Genomic DNA, 20278 nt, shown 5'->3' on the forward strand with positions numbered 1-20278 from the left:
TCTATCCCAAAGGCCTGTGGCAGGCACACAGACCTGCTGCCAACAGAGAAAACAAATAAAACGAGCTTTTACTGAGGGGAACTACGTGTAGTAACCACAGTTTTATCTTCATCTAGTCCTAGGCTTCCCTCCCTTTATTTGGGCAGGAAACGAAACTATGAAGTATTTTTATTCACTCTGCTACTGTGCCCGTTTCCAGAAGAGGGAGCCAAGTCATGGTAAATTGCACCCAAACATGCAAATCCTTATTCAATCTGTTACTGGGTTTTTTGTGTTTGTTTTTTTTTTAAATTGTGTGTATGTTTGGAGTTCATTAATTCGAGGAAGGAGGGGAGGTGAGCGCTGATGTAACTACAGGAGTGAAATGCATGTAATAAGCTCAGAAAAGGACTGAAAAGGTCTTGGGCACGGTAAAATAATGACAAATACTAAAAACTTATTATCTCATACCCAGGTATGAGTTATACTGTGTTCAGTCTCACAGCTGTGGGGTGCAAACATCTCCAACACTGACACTGCAACACTGAATCATAATTTTAGTGAGTGAGTAGCCAAGTTTTTTCTTTGTGTACTCTTTGGTTTCTCTCCTTGTACTGCTCAGTGTCACCTCTTCAATTAGGAGCTTGACTAATTTGCCTCCCAAATCAGAAGCTACTTTTACTGTCAAAACCAGCTGCAGCTGAAAGAAGTGTTTGAGTGTAACATCCATCAAATGCACGTAAATAAGTTTAAAAAGTAAAAACAGACATAATTCCTTTTACTGCTGTATGATTTGCTGGAAGCAAACATCCCCCCGAGCTGATTAAATGGCAAATGGAATCAGCTCAGAAGACAGGTGCTGACTACAGAAAATAAAAATAATCTTACACAAGAACATAATCTCCTCTCGTTTTTCCTGCGTTCAGCTTAATCTGTCAAAAGATTAAACCAAACAAAAGATTATTGGGTTAATATTTGACCTGACATTTACTATCACTGTAGTTTATCCACACAATGGTTGAATTATTTGAAGATTTTATGAAGTCAAGCACAGATCAAGAGCAAATCCTGAAGGGGTGTGAAAGGAGCTCACATGTTCCCTAAAGGACAGTTGTTGTCTCCTGAAAGGACAGGCTGGCTGCAGCTTGAAAGCTCCCTGCTAACCCAGAGCACTCTCAAGCAAATTGTCCACAGAATAAAGAAACCATATGTGGGTTTCTACTACTAAATAATCCAACTTTGCAGAATTGCTAGACAACAATACACTGAAAAATAAGAATATTCATTCACCCACGGGGCCTGTAAGTAGCAGGATAGTGTTTGAATCCCCATGTAACATGAAAAGCACAACGCTGGCTTTCTCATTCAAGGTGCCTGAACGCATCAACACACAGCCCACCAGTAGTTTGACCACCCTCATCCTTAATTTTACTGTAAAAAGTCAGGAGGGGGGCAGAAAGGAATGAAAATAGTTTGTAGCACCTCGAGGTGTCCACGGGGAAGTACAAATTGTTTTGAGGGTGCTGCTCGTGAGCTTTGTGTTCTGTCTGCGCTCAGCTGAGTACACAAAGCAACGAGAGGAGGAACAGGGCTGGGGACACCACAGTGAAAAAACCCTCCCAGTCCCATTTCATTAAGGACATTATAGCACAAACAATTACTGACGCCGACACGGCTTCTGAGGGCAGGGAGACCTACAGTGCAGGTCAGAACCTGTAGCCTAGAGGCAGATGGAGGGCAAAATCTGACTCCATCCCCTTTCCTGTGCTGGATGTGAAGGATGCTCTCAGCCGTGGCTGACAGCAGCAGCCCCGATATCCGAAGACACGACACACAGGGATCACGCTCCAACTCCGTTTAATGAGCTTCGTAACCAACTTGGACAGAAGGAGGTTTGAAATAAGTCAAACAACACTCATCTAGTCGAGGATTTTTTTTTTTTTTTAAGTAATGCCTTTAAGCTTATACTCAAGCATACAAAGCATAAATTTTACAAATTAAAAACAATAAAATCACCCTAGAATAATGTAATGGCTTCCCCTGTATGTACAAGGAGCGGAAAGGAGGCAGAATTCTTTCCAGGTAATTTCACACATCTCAAATGCTACATAAATGCTCTCCACGTGCTTTGCAATTTTTCTTTCAGTGTGGGTGGAAGGAGCTGAAAGTGTTTCAATGAAATCATCTTAAAGAGAGAGAGAAGTACTTCACCTGGCTTCAAGGTGTATATTTGCCTCTTCAAAAGTCTTGAGAGGAAATGCTTTACTCAGAATTCTGCTGTTAGTTTCTGTGCAGCAGCCTCTGCTTTTCCAGCAATATAAAATTAAGCAGTTCAGTATTTCTCAAAGTCCCACCAGCACTTCATCTTCAGGGAAGCCTGTGATCCCCCACCCTTCACAAATCCCTCCATTGTACAACAGAAGCAACCACAGCTCAGCTTAGATTTGACAGGCAGAAACAAAACACGGGAACAGCAAAGACAGTTACCAGGGAGGTGATGGCTTTGGGAAAAGGAGGGAGATTTGTAGCCTAATCAAAACACACTTGCTATGCAGCCTTTCTGCAGAGGCATATGACAGGATATTTTACAACCCAACTGCTTCACATACAAAGCATTAATGAAAAAAACCTTATTTGCTTTCACCAAAGGCAAGGCTGGGGGGAGGATGAGTGAGTGCACCACCCTTAATGACCAGATCTGTCTGCCACCGTTGAGTTTGGAACAAATCTTCTTACAAAAGTGATTTTCATATTGTTCTGAATTCAGTGGAACAAAATATGTATTTTTACACTAAAGAAAACTGATCAAAGTGGCATTTAATAATATTTGTTAAAGTGGTTATCTAACAAAAATGGGTTAACAAAAGCCCATTCATTAGTAGTCACCAAATAAGACACTTCTCATGCATATGACAAAAGTTCATTCGTGTACTGACATCTGTTTACTGTGTACAATATTTCCATAAATTATAATATGTTTCACAGCCCCTACCATTCAAGAATATTTCAAACAGATTATATATTATATTTGTATATGCAAACTATTTTATATACACTAATATAAAGATCCTTAGAAGTACCAATATCACTACCTTTATGCTTTCTCTAAAATGCATAGCTTTCGAATATCTTCTTGCAGTTACCAAAAACTTTACAGATTAAAGCTGCTTATCAATGTGGCATGTTCATAAAAACAAAGTGAAATACTTCTAGACTAATTTTATATTAAACCCCCTTAAAAAACGTGTTTATTTTTTAATGGAAAAAAACCAACAAGCTAGTGAAAATTCAAGTAAATCTACGCTCAGTCGCTGCCCAAATACTCTATGGAATTAACTTAGCGTTCTAGGAGTACAGTGAACTTCTCACCCAGGGCTGTAATACTGCATTTCTCATGGAGAAAAATGCTAGTCATGCCACAAAACCGCACCACTTTCCACTTCACCCGGGAGAAGCTTGACATGAGACTTGACAACACAAAAGTGTCAGAAGAGAGGAAAAACTGATCAGTTCTACGTGAAGGAATTAGAGCTATTCCAGTTTTGCTTCTGCAGTTTGTTATTAAACAAAGTTACATTAACCATACAGTTTCTCACAAACTAAAAGTTATACATGGTTTTCAGACATCAACCGACTTCAAAAAGAAAAAAAAATTAAAAATAAAAAACCAAAACAACCAAACCCGCAACTGTTAAAAGTTCGGTGTTAGAATAACCAGCCTGGGTGAAGGAAAGCCAGGCTGCTGCTGTAGTTGGGGGGCTACTGATAGATTGTTTGTTACATATAAACTTTAAGACCTCCATACTACAAATACCTCAAAGTGGAGAACAGAACGATCAGTAAGAAATGGGAACAAACGATTTCGTTGCATCCATCATCTTGCTTAACCTTGGTGCTCTGCGTCTCTCATAGCTGCTTAACAAACAACGGCTTCCCCCCCACCAAAAATAGCTACACAAGTAAACAGTGTTCACAGTAATGCAATCAGTAACAGGTTTTGTTAGTTCCCTTAAGCCAGGTGTATCTGCAAAGCTTTATACAGTTTAATGCGTTAAGTATTCCAGTAAAATTAAGTGAAAACTAAGTTTTATTCTACAGGGTAATACCTACCATACAAGACTAGATTATGTACAGTATGGGACTGGTGTGACAACTGCCAGTGTCTCATGATGTTAAGCTGTTTCACTCATCAGCTCGCTCTTTGCTCAGCAAAACTTGATATACAGACCTAAAAATCTAGAGATAGATTTGGCAAGATTAGTGCTTCCCACCACTGGGTACAAACCAGTGTGCAGCGCTGCCATCAGTCGACCAGAACATCCCATACCCAGAAGATTACAATTTGCTGACTTGAAAGTCTGGACTTCACATGTAAAACATTAAAACTATAATTCTAACTGGAGTGAGGACAGTCAGTAAACGAATACAGACGAAGATGAACTGCATCTCTTCAGAAAGGTATGGAAGAAGTGAGAAAATGGAAATTTCTGGTATTAGACAGCCCTGCTCTGCTCAGCTCAAGGCATGAATACAGCCCAAGTAGCTCTAAAACTACAATTCAGCAAGCATGAAGGCAGATCCTGCACAAGATGATGCATCAGAGGCTTCAACAAGCATCTCTCCCCACCACTTGATTTCCCAACACAAGTCTTTCATCCTACAGACATCCAGTGGCCTTCAAAGCTGTATCAGCCACCTGGAACCACTGCAGTGTCTACAACTGCAAATGTAGCATGTTGGGGAAAGGCCCCTGTTAACAAAAACACTCCAACGCCTCTGGGGCCATTTTGGTCATTCATGAAAATTAAGAAAAACAAACTTATTTCCATCAATACTCCTCCTGAAAAGATGGGTCACTGATCCATTATGAACATAGCTCTCACCATATAAAGCACCAAGAAGTCAGAAACAAGGAAGAAAAAAACCCCAAAAACCTAAAGTCCTTAAATTATGATTTACAAGTCTGTACACTATTTCCTAAGCAAAAGGTTGACCTTACTGCGAAGTTTATAGATGAAAACTTGACCAGTTACTTTTAAGGGGAATGTATATCTGGCTATAACTTAAAGGTAGAAAATATTCACTGTTCTATATACACATTTCAAACAGGAGACAGTTAAACTGAACCGAACAGTTGCCAATATAACTCCATATTAACTCACTGGCCACTAAACTAGGCATCAGCAGCCAATTAGAAAGCTTGAGTTCTGTACTTTTAAAAATGCTATTTTTCCTGTCCTGTTTAATTGGGTTTTTTTAAAAATGTATTATAGTGCATAGCCTAAGTCAGACTTTCAAAGAGATACAGCGCCTTTCAATGCAGTTTTTGCAGCATTTAAAAGGGACTTTTCTCCCTTCAAATTAGATGTTCATTGAAAAATCTGAATTGAGTGCTGTACTGTAGTAAAAATATTTCAGTCACAGACTGATATAAATGTATACTGTGCAGTACTAAGATTGTTTGATGTCCATCTGCACACATTTTACTTGGGCTCTTCGATCGTCCCCTTGCTGAGGTCTGTCATTTTGGGGTATTTCACTTTCTTCTGGTCCAGCTCATTCTGAGCCCACAGTAGTAGTTTCAGTAATTTCGCCAACTTGGGTGTCGATTCACGATTTTCATAGTCTAGAACAGCTTGATTAACCTCACTCCACACCTGGAAAAGAAATATTGGAGTTCAGTGATAGTCTTCCTAAGATTTAACACCGCTAAAGTCACGCAGACATTGAGAAGATCACACCTAGGGTGTTAATTCCTCAAAAATGGTCAGGACAAAGCTCCACAGACTATGAGACTGCAGAAAAGAGGGAAGAGAGCCAAGCAGTTGAACACATTTTGAATACATAACAGTTTTTTTCTGTCGCTCAAGAAACCCTTCTTTTGCAGACCGCTATATGTGCCTTCTGTAAGCACTTCAAAAACATTTGGACGCTACTTTCACAACACAGGAATAAAAGACATCGATTCCCTTTGAGAAAGCACTACCTTCTGCCGCTGCATCATGTTCAGCAAGTCTCCAAACGGTGACTCCTCGGGATTATCAAAGGCAAGCAGGGCCAGCGTGCGCTCCATTTCTGTCAGGCATTCCCTGCTCTCCTCCCCTTGTTCTGCTAATTGGGTCTGAGCAAATTCCAGAGCTGCCTCCGTCTCGCGCTGCCGAATCAGTTCAATCAAGTGCTGTTGCTACACGCGAAAGACGGGGAGGCAACATTAGCCACACAAATTAACAAATCCTCACTATTTCAAGAGTGCAAGGTTGAGACATTAGTGTGTAATTTGACACAAACACTAATCCTTAATTTGACAGTTTGAGGTCAGTTCTCAATGTGTGAGACAAGGAACAGCGACTTGTCTGAGAAAATCTACTGAAAAAGGGAACCTGGTGCTTTTGAGTAACAGGATTTGAAAAGTTGGGTTACTACAGGAACTAGCAAGAATTCAGACTAACAGCAAGTGGAAGCTGGTAACTCGCAGGCCACAGCTGCTGTTACAAGTTTTCAGGTTAATAACTGTATATGAATGTTCCTGCACCACGCCACAAAGTTTCCTATCACTACAAAACAAGGCCAGGAACACCTGAAATTGCATCCATGTTCAGTCACACACCTCCCAACACACTCTTAAATTTAAATCTTCACTGCTTTCTCCACTGTCTCTAAAACAAAGATAGTTTGTCACCTGTCCTTACCTGCAAGTGAAAGTAGAGATATCTGTTTGTATCCAGCAGTTCTGGATGGAGGCTGTTTATCAATGCAATAGCTTCCTGGATCTGTCCTTTCAATATCATCTCACGGATCTTTATTCTTTCGTCCAGAGTCTCTAAATCAACACTGGGTTCAATTCCAGACTCCATCCGGAATTTCTCTGCTGCTTCTTTAAAGCCCTCTGAAAAAGAAACAGTTTTACCCATAAAATCTGCTTTATGAAACACTTTTAAAGAAAACCCACCAGCTTAGATGAAAATATTTGAGTGTTCCTTGTGCACTTTGGGGGTTTAAAGATTAATCTGGAATTCTGAAAAATTCTTTATTTAAGAAGGCATTTATCCAACACAGAGCTAAGAGTAAACGCCTAATTCATTCTGAACTCATGTGTCCTCGTCCCCCAAGGATGCAACTTGTAGTTCGATACCTCTTAACTCGAGAGCCTATTTTATACTTAAATCAAGCACTGTACTTCTTGCAAAACGGGACTGTTAAAATCACATTTGGTTTTGCTTCACCCTCCAAACTCCAGATCTGTTAACAGAGAGATCTGGCAGTTTTACTGAGAAGAAAACAGACGAGAAAAATGAATTTTGTTTCTCACAGCCTGTTTTTTTTTAACACTCTAACAACTATTTTAAACCCCTAAATGCTTTTAGACACAAAACTGATTTACACCACCCACTATGATGCTCTTCCTTCAACCCAGAGGCTTCACCTCCACCCCAACATAAACAGGGGTGTAGATGGATACAAACACCTCCGCCCTAGCACAGCTTCCTGGGAATTAGGCATGCAGCCTAATTGCCAGGGACAATTCCCAAGGGGTTTGGAGTGTTCCAAGTACAAAGTTAGGCCATATGCTGAATGGGTTAATATTCTGGTCTCAAACTATTTTAACAGTTCCCTTTTGGAGTTTATCTTTCCACACAGTTAAAACTTGCTTCTGATAATTGTTCTGTCCAGCTTTCAGACTGTTATTTACCAACAGCAACTTTTCTTGAGCTCTGTTTTTAATGGCACAACAAGGGACATCCCAGAGAAGCAGGTCATGTTTATTTACAGCACTGCAGAACCCACTTTGTTTTCTCTTTCTTTCAGCGAAGAGTTCAGGTTTGTAAATGTCATTTCTATTCCACAGAATCTGAATCTTTGTCAGCTTCCAGCTAATAGAACACCAGAGCAGTTGGACTTTGCCAAGAGAAGCCAAGAACAATCAACCAATTTCTTAAAGCCCTTAATTCCCCTCCATCTAGTGCCATATTTAGCCCAATCTGAATGATAACATAAGTGACACATATTTAAGAGCCTCCAAGCATCACCACTCATTTTTACCTGTGACAAGGTAGTTCATGATAAGGCGGTTCATGTCTGCTCTCTGGATATGCAAGTTATTAAGTTTTTCCATCCATTCATCTTTCGTGATTTCATCAGGTTTTTCTGCATAACTCATCCTGGACTCTAACTACAAGAAAAGAAAAGCATCTCATTTAACGTGATTCAAGAAGAAATGTGTTTAATGTGTGTAAGAACTGTGTTACTGCCCTTTTTGGAGCTTTCTATGAGCTCTTTTAAATTAATAATCCAAAAGGGAGTCTTTTATCTCAAACCACAGGTTTACATTTTTCTCCTCCTCGCTCCTACCCTCTTTCACATCTATTTACCAGGCTCTAAAAGCTGCTTTCAGCAACCTCAGAATAAAAAATTCAAATACCATCTCCTTGTACTTACTCTTAAATCCACTCCATATAAATCTTGCTTAGAACTTACACAGGACCCACAGCATCACCGTGTGAAACAAATGAATCAGCGTTTGACAGCCAGCCAGAAAGACTGTGACAAACAGGTAAAGCAATGCCTATGTAAACAGTATTTGCTTTAAATTGTCACCAAACCTGGGAAAGCTCCATACATTGTAGAGCTACAAAACTGACCACGATACCGTACCCCATTAACAACTGAACACACAACCAGCTCTGCTTCGCTGCCCCAAAAAAGTTCTCCTGTCAACGCTACTGAAACGATACCTCCCAGCGTTCTTCTCGGCAATATTTTTGTTTAGATTCGCAGGCAAAGCACTTCACTAAAGGCCCATTTAACGATTTCTACCACCAACAAGTCACGACCACAGGGCAGCGACAGGGGGAGGAGAGGCGGCAACAACAACAGCAACAGGCACCGCCACCCTCTCAGACGAGATCACCCTCTCCGCAGAGCGGCAGCGCGACCCCTCTATCGCCTCCTCCGCCGCTCCCGACAGGTTGTCCCCCAACTCCTACACTCGGACAGCCGGGGCAGGACCCGCCCCGGGGGGGCCGCGATCGCTGCCGGCTCCCAACCACGCTGTGGGAACGGCGCTCCCGCCGCTCCGCGCCTCCACTGCTACTACTGCTGCTGCTGCTGCTGCTGCTGCTGCTGCTGCTCCCGCCCACTGAGGACCCCGGGGCTGCCCCTCCGGCCCGGCCCGGCCCTCCGCGAGTCCGGGCCACGAGAGCGCTGGGCCGCGCTGGCTACAGGCCCGGCGCCTCGGGAGGATGAGGGGCACGGTGAGGGAAGGGCAGGATGAGGACATGGTGAGGGAAGGGTGAGGGCAGGGCCGCGCTCCCCCCGGGCCCCCCCGCCGCCATCTCACCGGGGCCGCTCGCACGCACGAACGCGGGGCCTCCGCCGCCTCCGCCGGGCCGCAGGCGCGCGCGGGCTCTCGCGAGAGCCGCGGCTCGGCGTCCAATCAGCGCGCGGGAAGCGCGGGGCGAGGACGCGCCACCATCGAGTCCGGGCCCGGGTACCACAGAGACGGCGGCGCCGCGGGGCGGAGCGGCCCTCGGGCGGCGGGCAGCGCCGTGGGGACGGGGCCGCCTCCAGCCCGGGAGCCGCTCCAGGCGCGGCCCTGCCGCCAGCAGCCCAGGCGGGTCCGCTCCGTGCTCGGCGCGGGGTGCGGTGGCGGCTCCTGCGTTACCCGTGTGCAGTCCCGCCGGGTTCCGAGCTGCTAACGGTGGGCTGCGGGCTCGCATCGGTGATCTCCGTCAAAGGCGTAGCGGCTGCTGAGGAGCTGATGAACCCGCCGCGGGTTTGTGAGTCACTCTGCAGAAAAAGGCGCTGCTGCCAAAACGGGCTGTTTCACCCGCTGCGCAGAGGCCAATCCGCACGCAGAGGCGACGTGTGTGATTTATTTACAGCTCCGCACAGAAACGGGTGCTGGGTGGCAAATCCACAAAGCCAGCACGCCAACTATCACAACTTTTTAGTATTTACACGTTTTAGCAAACAAAGGAATTGGTGTTCACTGGGTACAAGTTACACAATTATGAATTAATTTTCTGCCTTCTATTTGTTAATGAGTCACTTCTCATGCTAATTACTGCAATGCTTATCCTTCTCATCTTTTGGGTCAGTGGGTTTCTTGGGTCAATGGTCACGATCTGCCCCTGTCCGAATTACCTTTTACCCACTTGGAGCTGGTTCAGCACAGTTGCTGAGTTGGCTTTATCAGTTTCTTCTTTATCTTGGGAATTCTGCCAGGTGTCCTTGTGGCCCATAAATTCTGCATTCTTTGTGTCCACTGTCCCTGGTACATCCTTCCCAAGCTTTGTTAACCTCCCCCCAGGTCTGAGATCACTGAAGCAGGTCATGCCCTGAAGCTTAACCTTAACAAGGCAATTCTGTCAACAAGTAGTTTGTCTTTCTAACACCTGGACGTCACCTGGAGTTGTTGGCTGCTCTCTGTTTCATGGATTGAAACTCCTTGTTGTTTCCTAGGCTTGAAAGTATTCAAAGATCAAACATCAAAGAACATCCTTTCTTAAGAAAATGACATCGGTCCACGTTTTGCAACAACACCTTGATTTGTAAATTTAAAGGGAGAATAAACTCAAAATACACGTTTTTATGTGTGAAATGCTGCAAATGATACCCCTCAGGAAAATGCAAGTGAGTTTTGGAAGCTGGGCTTTATTGCACAATCACAAAAACAAAGAGTGAAAAATGCACAACTGTGTCACATAGACTAGGATTCCTAGGATTCACCTTCATTACAGTTGTGCTTACATTGAAACCGAGAAAACCTACAATGTAATAAAATTAATCACAGACTATCTTCTGTTTTTTCCTGGCTGCTGAAACTGGCTCACCAGAACAGTCAGTGAGGAAGAAGTGAAGGAAGAGATGAGCCATAAAATAAGTGTTGTATTTATAATTTAAGGGCTTTTGCACCCAGTGGTGATGTCTTAGTGTCTGTCACAAGGTTTTATGAGTCACAGGTAAAACCCGGTGTGTGAGACACTATAAATAAGGCCAATTTCTAGAAACCCAAAGTTTTAAAAAACATTAAGTAGGGAAGCTCAATGGATAAATAAATAAAGGTGTGTCAGCTGTAGAGGAAAGTCTCAGTGTACAGACTGCCCAATAGCAGGAAAGGTTTTGGAAAGCAGTGGAAAGAAGTTTTAAGCAGTTAGTGCTGAGGCATTTGTAGGTGTCTCAGCATAAGCTCCTCCAGTGCCTAAGAAGGAGAGACAGGTAAGGTGCTTATTAGACTGTTTTAGAAGCTGATTGATAATCATTAATCCCTGCTAGGATTTCCTAGCAGAGTTTTCAGTTCAAACCATTTGCAAACTACCATCATGTTATAGCAGAGGAGGCCTAAACTGAAACAAAACTCACATTATATTGCTCTCAAAAAAAGCCCTCCTTCTGCTTGCTGCCAGGACTGTAAATTCAGACCAGTAACCCAGAAGTAACTAATTTCCCAATGTAAAGGAAATTAGGCTATATCAGGAAAGGAATTAGGAAGTGAATGAGGCAGGGAAAGAACTGAGGTGCTGATGGTGAAGGTGACACAGGTATTTAGTCAGCAAAGGAAGATTCTCCAACCTGGGCTTTAACACAGCACTCAATAGAATCTTGTAATTCTATAGAATTATTATGAAGTATGTTTGTCTCCTCGTGTTTTCATTCCTTAATCCATCTCAGTAAGCACTGCACCTGTCTGGAATCCAATTGAAATCCATGTTACCAACCCATGAGGGAAAACGTGCAGGATTGGAGTCAAAACCTCACACCTCCAGCTGCCTAAAGGGTCTTCGGGTGCCCAATTCAGGAGGGGCTTTGGGTGTCTCCTGTAGCCCTCAGAGACCGCGAGGTGTGGGTGTTTTTGGGTGCCAGCGTCCCAAAAGGTGACAGAAGGAACAAAACATGTACATGGGAGTTAACTCTGTAGCAATTTTGGATCCTGGAGAGTGGTTTGGGTAGTTTAACCACAGTTAACGGCCTGTCCTGGGAGGGCTCCATGCCTTGGATTGGCAGATGCAGAGAACGTTCCCCTCCCAGCAATCCACAACTTGGATCCAGAGGAAAGTGTTGCAGCGGCAATTTGCCGTTTGGTTTTCTAAAACGGATAGAGGAGAATAGGAAAACCAAAGCAAATCCCAGCGGAGTGAGCACAGGTGAGGAGCACCGTGAGCAGGTGGGTTCTGCAGCGATCACCCCGTGAGGGAGTTCGTTGTGAGCGGACACCACTTGGCACTGATCAAACCGTGTGGTTCTGTTCCGGCCCGCGCCCCCTCACCCTGCCCTTCCCGGGAGGTGAAATCAGGCCGCGTTTGCCGTAAGAGAACCGGGAGCGGCTATGAGGGGAGCGGGCCGGGTCTCCCGCTCTCGGCAGTGACCGCAGAACGGCGCCGTGGTGGGAGGTAGCGTTCCGAGGGTGAGGGACAGCGCTCCGGGGCTGAGGGAGAGCGCTCCCAGGGGTCGAGGCTGAGGAACAGGGCTCCGAGGGTGAGGGAGAGCGCTCCCAGGGGTCGAGGCTGAGGAACAGGGCTCCGAGGGTGAGGGAGAGCGCTCCCAGGGGCCGGGGCTGAGGGGCCGCCACTCTCCCGCCCGGGTCCTCCGGGAGCCGCGCGCCAGGGGCGGCGCTCTGGACCCCGCGCCGCCATCTCGGTGTCGGTGGGGGCGGAGCGGCCCCGCCCGGCGCTGCCGCGGTGCGAGGAGGAAATGGCGGCGCGGCTCGGCTGAGACCCGCGGCGGTGGCGGCGAGACCTCCATCCCCTGCCCACGGTTAGTGAGGGAGGGAGGCGGGTGGGGAAGCAGCGGGGCGGGAGGGGAGCGGGGCCGCTGTGGTGGCGGCGGTGGCGGCGGGGAGGTCGCGGGAGAGGCGGCGCGGCTGCCTTTGGGCTCGCTATAAAATGGAGGCGGGCGGCCTGGGTTGGGGGGGGCTCTGAGGGGACGAGCGGGGCGCGGGCACGGCCCGGTCCGGGGGCAGCGGCAGCTCGCCTGGGAAACTCTCGGGTCCCGCGGCGGCGGGGCCGGGGCGGAGCGGAGCGGGCGCTCCCCGGGCGGAGCGGGCTGAGGGCGGCTCCTCCATCTTGGGGCCAAGGAGAGCGGAGCGGAGGCCGCGTGTGCCCGGAGCCCGCCGCGACCAGGCCGACGCCGAGGAGCTGCTCCGGGAGGGCCCCACCGGCTGTACCCGCCGCTCCCGGGCCGTTCTCCGGGCCACGGGAGGCCGGGGAGGGGCAGCGCCCTTGGGGACCCAGGAACCCAACCGAGCCCGGCCGAAACCGATCCGGGCCGGAGGAGAAGGGGGGGCGAGGCTGAAACTGACCTGCCCTGGGGAGGTGTTTGTTCTCCCTCGGCATCTCCTTATGGGTGAGTTAAACACGAGGAGTTGAACTTCATCGTGTTCTGCTGACTCTTTTTTTTTTTTTTTTGGGGGGGGGGGTATGGTCGAAAAAAGAGGAGGTGAATATTTAGACAGTGGGAATTGTGAGCTTGCTTTAAATATTTAATAAGTTTATTCTCAATAACAGTCCTCTGTCTCTGGCACTAATGTACTTAAATGACATTAATGTGCTTAAATACTGTCTCTTGGAGGGGATGGTAGTTTAGAGCTGCTTATTTGGCTTTGCCAAAGCCATTCTTTAATGGCGACCAGATTTTGTTTCATACAGTTAAATAGTTTTTAGCTTATACTTAAAAGCGATAGCAGTGTTTTAGCTATGAAAATCTTACCATCTGACCTTGTCATTTCGTAATGTGTTATAGAATGAGTGTGTGTTACACTCTCCCTTCAGTTTTAATATTCGGTACTTTGAAACCGTGTAACATGGTGTTTTTCTTGTGTGGGCTTTTCTTTCCAGGAACTTCAGGGAGATAAGAAATGCTAATTCCTTTTATTTATCTCAAAAGGATGTATATAGCAATCCTAAATTCCCTGGTTTATTTTTTTTTCCTGGATAATAGAGTTGAGATTTTTTTGCAGAAATAGCTCTTTTGAATACTTAGTCATCAAAGCCTTTTTTAAGTAAATTCTTTGGCAGCTGATATTCAACCATATTTTGCCGTATTTTATGAAGGCTTTTTCACTTTTTAGTCTTTCTGGTTTTTTCAGTTTTCTTGTAACTTGTAATTTGAATTAATTTAGCTTCAACTATCTTGGTGCTGCTTCTACAAACAAAATTTGCCAGCTGTTTAAACAATTTAACTGCTGGTCAATGAAAAATGATGTGTAGTTACTGTACAAGTGTAGCACATACTGTGTTAATGGTAACAGGTATTTTAGGTTGTGCTCCACTTTTATGTATGCCAGCTGCTTGTTATCATTCCATGACATTTGGAACTTTCTATAGGAATAAATATAGAAGTAAGCTCAAAATAGCTGTTCAGTTAGGCCTGAAATTTTTTCCCTTGACAGTTCCAGAAACATGTCACACATAAAGGTGTTTTAATGCACTTTGGTGGAAGGGTAAAGGCTTGTGTAGGCCTCCAACCTCCTTTGAGACTGCAAGATGCCAGTGATTAGCAAATCAAATAATTGATATTTTCAAGATTAGCCTGTAAATAATTTCTTTTACAAAGTTTTTGTGTTGTTTGTTTCTTTAAGGGCTATTTTAGTTGGTATCTGTTGATATGCAAATGAAGGCTTTGCTCTGCTGCAAATATATGTACACTTCAGAAATGTCTACAGATTTTAAAACTGTTGAAATATTAAATAACAGTAAAAACTGTATAAAATAATATATAAATATAGTGTAATTATACTATTATATATTTTTAAATTACATATAATCTGTAGATATATCAATATATTAAATATATAAAATACAATATAATGTAGTATAATTATAATGTAAAATAATATAAATAATAATATAAACTAATATATTTATATACAATGTAAACTGTATAATATATATAATTGACCCATAGGGTCCTAAGCTTCATAGGGTATGTTTCATGTAACTAAGAGATGTCTTTTGAGTTAAAAAAACAAACAACACCAAACCCCTGAAACTTCCCAAAGTAATGCAAATAGAATCAAGTCTAAGTTAGTAAATAAAATTGAATAAATACTTTTTCAGTGTCTGGTGGACTCACCAAAAGCCAGTGTTTGTTCTTCTTAATCCAGCTTCACTACTAAGATTTTCTGGCAGTCAATCACATTATTTGTTTCTGGGTTAAGATAGTAATTGTCTTTATAGCTGTAACTTGCAGTGATGGGATTTTATTTCTGTGCAGCCTGTAACTTAGCTAAGACATATTAGTGGGAGAGGAAGGGCAAGGATTGTAGGGGTTGGGCTGAGAGTTACAAAATGGAACTGATAGAGAAGGAGGGCCTGTACTTGTCAAGAGCAAGATGAGATGGTTTCAGTTGACAGAAGTGGTGGTGTCTGCACTGGTTTTGTTTTTTTTTTCCTCTGGTGCACTTTCTCTTGTAGTGCTACAAATAGCAGGGCAGTGGTAGGAGGTTTAATATAAGTGAGATTTACCCAAGAACTGGTTCCTGTTTGTGCAGTCAAGCCTGTGTCCTCACCGGGCAATCTTCAGTCAGCTGCCAGTTAACACTTGCAGAGTTGAACTGCTGAAGTTTTTATCTAACACGGCTTCTGAGACAAATGGTGATGGTCTCAAGACCACTGATAGACTTTTAGTTAAAAGGCTTAAATTTCCAATTAGGGAGCTAAAACACACAGATTAAATGTGCATTATGTGTGTTCTCCCAGTAAACCCCAATCAAAACTGGAAACTCAACTGTGCATATTGCATCTTCAGTAACATAATCAGAGTGCTGTAATTGCCATGTTTCACCAAATTTTGAAGAACTCAATTTGTGTTTTATTTTGCTTAATTAGGTCATTTTATGAAATAAGAATAAAAATGATAGCTTGTCTCAGAGGTTATATTTTACCTCACTTTTTGCAAATGAAATAAGAGGGGACAAGTGTAAAACCACATGACTTTGTTTTCTTCAACAGATTTATTGGTAGGGTCAGAAATGATAAATTATTTCTAAGTAAACAAGCTGTGGGAGGAGAAAGAGTTAAACTGTAAGGTTCTTGGATTTAGCTGTTGGGATTATAGCTGAGTGTTCCTAACAGCCCTGATAAAGAACTGACTGCCTTGGTGGAGCAATGCCAGAGGGTGTGCATCTCCTTCCCAAAGAACAGGCTTTTGTGGGCATTTGCTGAAGAGATCAAGTTCAGTAGCAGAAATTGAACATTAGGTAAATAAATAGTATGTTTTTGCTAAATATTTTCATTCAACGAGCGGAAGAGATATTTACCCAATCAGAGGTAGTTTTATTGTTTAAACTTGCAACCACGGGTAGTAAGATTGGTGAGTACTGGGGCCTGTAGAAGGTTTTTTGTACAGAGATGGTCATGCTTGGTTTTTAAATCTAAGCTTTTGACCATGGAAAGCCACCTTCATTGCTCTTTAATCTGTATAAAATGGAAAAAGAAACCAGCAGAGCTCTCTTTGCTGCCTTGATTCTGCTCACAACTTTCGCTGATGAGCAAAATCCGTTTGTTACCTGATTTTTGCTCCTGCTCTTCAGACCCCAAGAGCAGAAGTAAACCCGACCCAAAAATTCAATTTTATTTTGGTTTGGGGTAAATTTTCATTGTTAGGGCAGGTGTGGGAATTATCTTACTCAGAAGGATGTGAATAAAGGCTTCAGAAGGTATTGTAGGAGTAGTAAAACAGAGTGTTCTCTCCCCAGCTACTGACACATTGCTGTGCTGGCAAAACCTCTCCTGCCCACACAGATACCTTAGGATCTGTTTGCTAATGTAACTTTTTCTTTCAAGGAATTTGAGTGAATTTCCAAGTCTTTTTGTCCCCCCTGAGATGAGCTGATTCCTGCTTGGAGGGGCCTGTGCCAGAGCGGGAAGGAGCTGTGGTTGTGTGTGCAGCTGCACTGGGGTGGTGCTCACCTGTCCCACCCTGCAAACAGCGCACACAGGTAAAAGTACAGTTTTACAGGTGTAATTGCACCGATATGAGGTACTTATGCCAGCAGGCTCTGTTGATTAGGGATTGTAACCCTGAACGTTCCTGACTCGGGCAGCTGGGACAGGGAACATCTGTAGTGTGGATATGACCTGTTACTAAATAACATGTTTGCCAGATTTCTGATGGGCCTGCTGCCAAAGCGCCTTGAATGTTCCTATGAACATTGCTGTTAAGCTGAATTTAACTGAGAACTTCAGTCTGATTCAAAGAAGCACTTTTTGCTACTTATCCAGAATAAAATACTGCTCTAATACCTGGTGCTGTTCTAATTCTGCTGCAGGACCTGCCCAGTGGTCCATCCCTTCTTTCCTTGATTTTTTTTCCTGACTGTTCTGGTCCTTTATGTTGCAATCTGAAATAAGAGAGTGTTTTAAAAAATATTTTGCTTGGGAAGATAATTTTGTGGCCTGAAAGACATCAAAATAAACTTCATTGTGTATACTTTGTTTTGCATAAACCAAGGAGCTGCTCTGTGTTTTTGCTTGGAGCGTTTGTCATACTGTGGAGTGGCTCATTGTCTGTGCTCTTTAACTGCTCTTGTGCCCAGTCTGTGTGTGCTGATAATCTGCTGCTGTGCACACAGTAAATTCATCACTTCCAGGAGGTCCCACATTCACTGCAGGAATCCCTGTCCTGTGCCTGCACAGGTTTCCATCCTGAGGCAATGGCCTTTTTATGAGGCTTCCGTAAGGTAAGTGAGCAGCCAGACAGAAACCATGGAAAGTGTGATGGTGTTTTAGTTTCAGACACACAGCAGAGAGGGTTTATAATAATATGTGACTAAAGACATATTCATTTGGAAAGGTTAATTTGTTTATTATTACAAGTACAGCGACCAAGCGAATGTGTTTGTTCTTTTTAAGGGAAGCTGTTTCTTCTTGAAATTTTCTCATTTTAAAAAGGAAGCTGCCAAGTTAGTTTTCTGTAAAGTTCTTTTGTTAATTTAGAAAAGAATTGATCCTGGGAAATTTACAAATTTATTGAATCTCATTTTTCATGAGAGAAGAATCTGGAAGAAAATTGATAATTTGTCTGCATCTTTGGATATTTAAGGAAAGGAAGTAATTGTGTTCACATTTTGAATCTCATCAGTTGATTGTTGTCAGCACCATGTATTGTTAGTACCTGCTGTCATGTAAATGCACTTATTGGGCTCTCACAGATTTCTTGGAAAAGTGTCAGACTCAGCAAGGGGGTCTCAACAGATGCGTAGAAGCCTCTGAATTAAATTTTTTCCCCAGCCCCATGTGGAGATCTGATCACCTTGGTGTGCTCAGGTGTCTCTGGGGAGCTTTTCCCTCCATGGTATGGGTACATCACACCCCTTCTTTCCACCACCTTCAGTGGTTGCAGAGTCTTTGTCCTCTGGTTCCACCACTTGTATCCTGGGGCAGCCTGATCTCCCAGGCTAATCCGTTTGGTTCTTTTCCATTACTTTGGGAGGAACTTGATGGCTACTGCCCAACGCTGAAAAATGAGGCTTTACAAGGACTAGAATCGCTCTCTGTAACGGGAGATGAGGGCAGAAGCAGCGGGTCTGGGGGTGTGTGAGGTGTGAGACTGTGCTGTGGGTGTCTGTGGTGCCGTCCCTGACAAATTAATACTGTGCTGTGACTGTGCATCAGAGGATGAAATACTGTTCTGATGGTAAAAACTACCTTAAAAAGCAGGTCATGGTGATACTTTGGCTTAACTTGACTGTAGCACTTTTCCTATTTGCCTGGAATTATTCCTGCTTTCTGCAGTTTAAAAAGGGTGCACTTCCTCAAATTCCTAAAATTAGGCTGGGTTGTTCCTGAGGAGCATGGCTGTATTACTGAGTTAGATGTTGTTCGATCTGCATCTTCCAAGTTTAAAAGCTTAACTTTTTAAAATGGGAAAAATTTATCAACTCTAGAATAGGAAGGAATGAACTGCCACTATGTTAGTATTGTGGGTAGATGAGGTGGTAGCTTTGTTTGTAATCTTGAAATTAATTTAGTGTGTTTAATGATAGCCAGCGAAGCACTTACAGAAAAGTGTTACAGGTTTTGAAGTGTTATTTCTTTTTGGTTTCATTCTTCTAGGTCTAACTATAAACATTGAAATACTTTGATTTTATGCAACTTTTATTTTTAATATGATCTTTCAAATGTAAACTTCTGGCATAAAATTTTTGTAATTACCAGAGATGCCTGGACTTTTGACCTTGAACTGCAGCTTGTCTACAGCAGTCAAGTAATGAGATAGTAAATTATTTGGAGTGCAGGGGAGGAGTTTGGGATCACAACAGTTTTCTTATCTCACTTAACTCCAGAGTTAAGTGCGAGGTCATAGTCCTAAAGCTTTTCAACTCCCCTTGCCTCTCTTGTCACAAGGTTCCCATTTCACAACTGTTTGAAGGCGTTTCCCTTCTTTGATAAGATAATTCAATGGGTAAGCAGTGGATACATTTTGTATGAAAATAAAAGCCCACATGGCAGTCGTTCTGGGGTATCTGATTTGCTCTTGCTTTCCATGCAAGTCGAGTTGTCTGTTCTTGGACCTTCCATGGCCGAGCAGAGGAGGGAGCACCCCCAGCGCTGTGTGCACGTGGCTGTCCCCATTGCCAGGGCAGGTCCTGTTTGTTCCCTGCTGCTCTCGGGGTCAGTGCCTTGCACCTTCTGTCCACGGACCCACTGGAGCTGCTTGTTCATGTGCACAGTAGGTGTAGCCCTACTGGCACCCTTTGGGCTGGTTTTGTAGCGCTTGCTGATTTAAGGGATTCATTTTGTTCCTGCTTAGCAGAAAGTGCAGGTTTCCCAGCTGTCACTTTCGACAAATAGGGATGCGAAGTAATTCTCAATGGGATCAGTCTTCTGAGTGGGAATGCATCAACTAAGCTATGCCAGCATTTCTTTTGTTTGCATCAGAAATTATGTTCTTGTACGAGTTCTCAGACAAGAATTTTTTTTTTATGATATTGCTGTATTTTCTTATTAAGAATTGTTTAACACTTAAAGGAGCCTATCCTAGACCAAGCCCAGTGCCTCTTACAGGGAATTAAGTCAGCATACAGTGTAAATTGTGGTTAGAATAGCTGTTGCATCATTCTGGAAAGGATGCTTTCTGCCCTGTTCACAACATCCTGTGGTTTCCTTAAGAAACCTATCCTGGATATTTGGGTTTTAGCCAAATACCTTCCATGTCAAATCTTCTGATTCTGAAGAAATTGACTGAAAAAGTGTAACTAAAGGCCAGTTACAAGTCATGCTAATTGAAGCTGGTATCCCAAATGCTGACCTAGACTGGATTTTTGTCAGGACATAAAAATGAAACTTATCACTGATGAATG

At 43.7% G+C, this 20278-nt stretch overlaps 2 protein-coding genes across 6 annotated transcripts in view; one reads left to right on the forward strand and one right to left on the reverse strand.

Moving 5' to 3' along the window:
* Nucleotides 1-1822: 1822 nt before the first annotated feature.
* On the reverse strand, nucleotides 1823-16220 carry GID8 (GID complex subunit 8 homolog). Of its 2 annotated transcripts, none has more exons than XM_027881614.1 (5): nucleotides 16216-16220; nucleotides 8020-8149; nucleotides 6669-6865; nucleotides 5966-6163; nucleotides 1823-5636 (listed from the first exon to the last, which is right to left on the reverse strand). In XM_027881614.1, exons 2-5 carry the CDS (start codon nucleotides 8135-8137, stop codon nucleotides 5463-5465), a joined length of 687 nt encoding a protein of 228 aa, XP_027737415.1. In that variant the 5' UTR covers nucleotides 8138-8149; nucleotides 16216-16220; the 3' UTR covers nucleotides 1823-5462. The 2 variants fall into 2 exon arrangements, with proteins under 2 accessions (XP_027737415.1, XP_027737414.1); XM_027881613.1 differs by lacking the exon at nucleotides 16216-16220 and adding an exon at nucleotides 8632-8969.
* The window catches only part of DIDO1 (death inducer-obliterator 1), a 47121-nt gene continuing 39446 nt past the window's right edge, over nucleotides 12604-20278 (forward strand). For 3 of the 4 annotated variants that reach the window (XR_003570998.1, XM_027881609.1, XM_027881612.1), the window contains exon 1: nucleotides 12604-12732. The gene's annotated coding sequence lies outside the window, so the exon portion shown is untranslated. Of the gene's footprint in view, nucleotides 12733-13123; nucleotides 13321-20278 lie in introns of those variants that run through there. The other variant, XM_027881610.1, reaches the window with a different exon arrangement.

The sequence above is a fragment of the Empidonax traillii genome, unplaced genomic scaffold, assembly GCF_003031625.1.
Source record: "Empidonax traillii isolate 1590-97213 ecotype Southwest subspecies unplaced genomic scaffold, ASM303162v1 scaffold91:size2966241, whole genome shotgun sequence".
Lineage (NCBI taxonomy): Eukaryota > Metazoa > Chordata > Aves > Passeriformes > Tyrannidae > Empidonax > Empidonax traillii.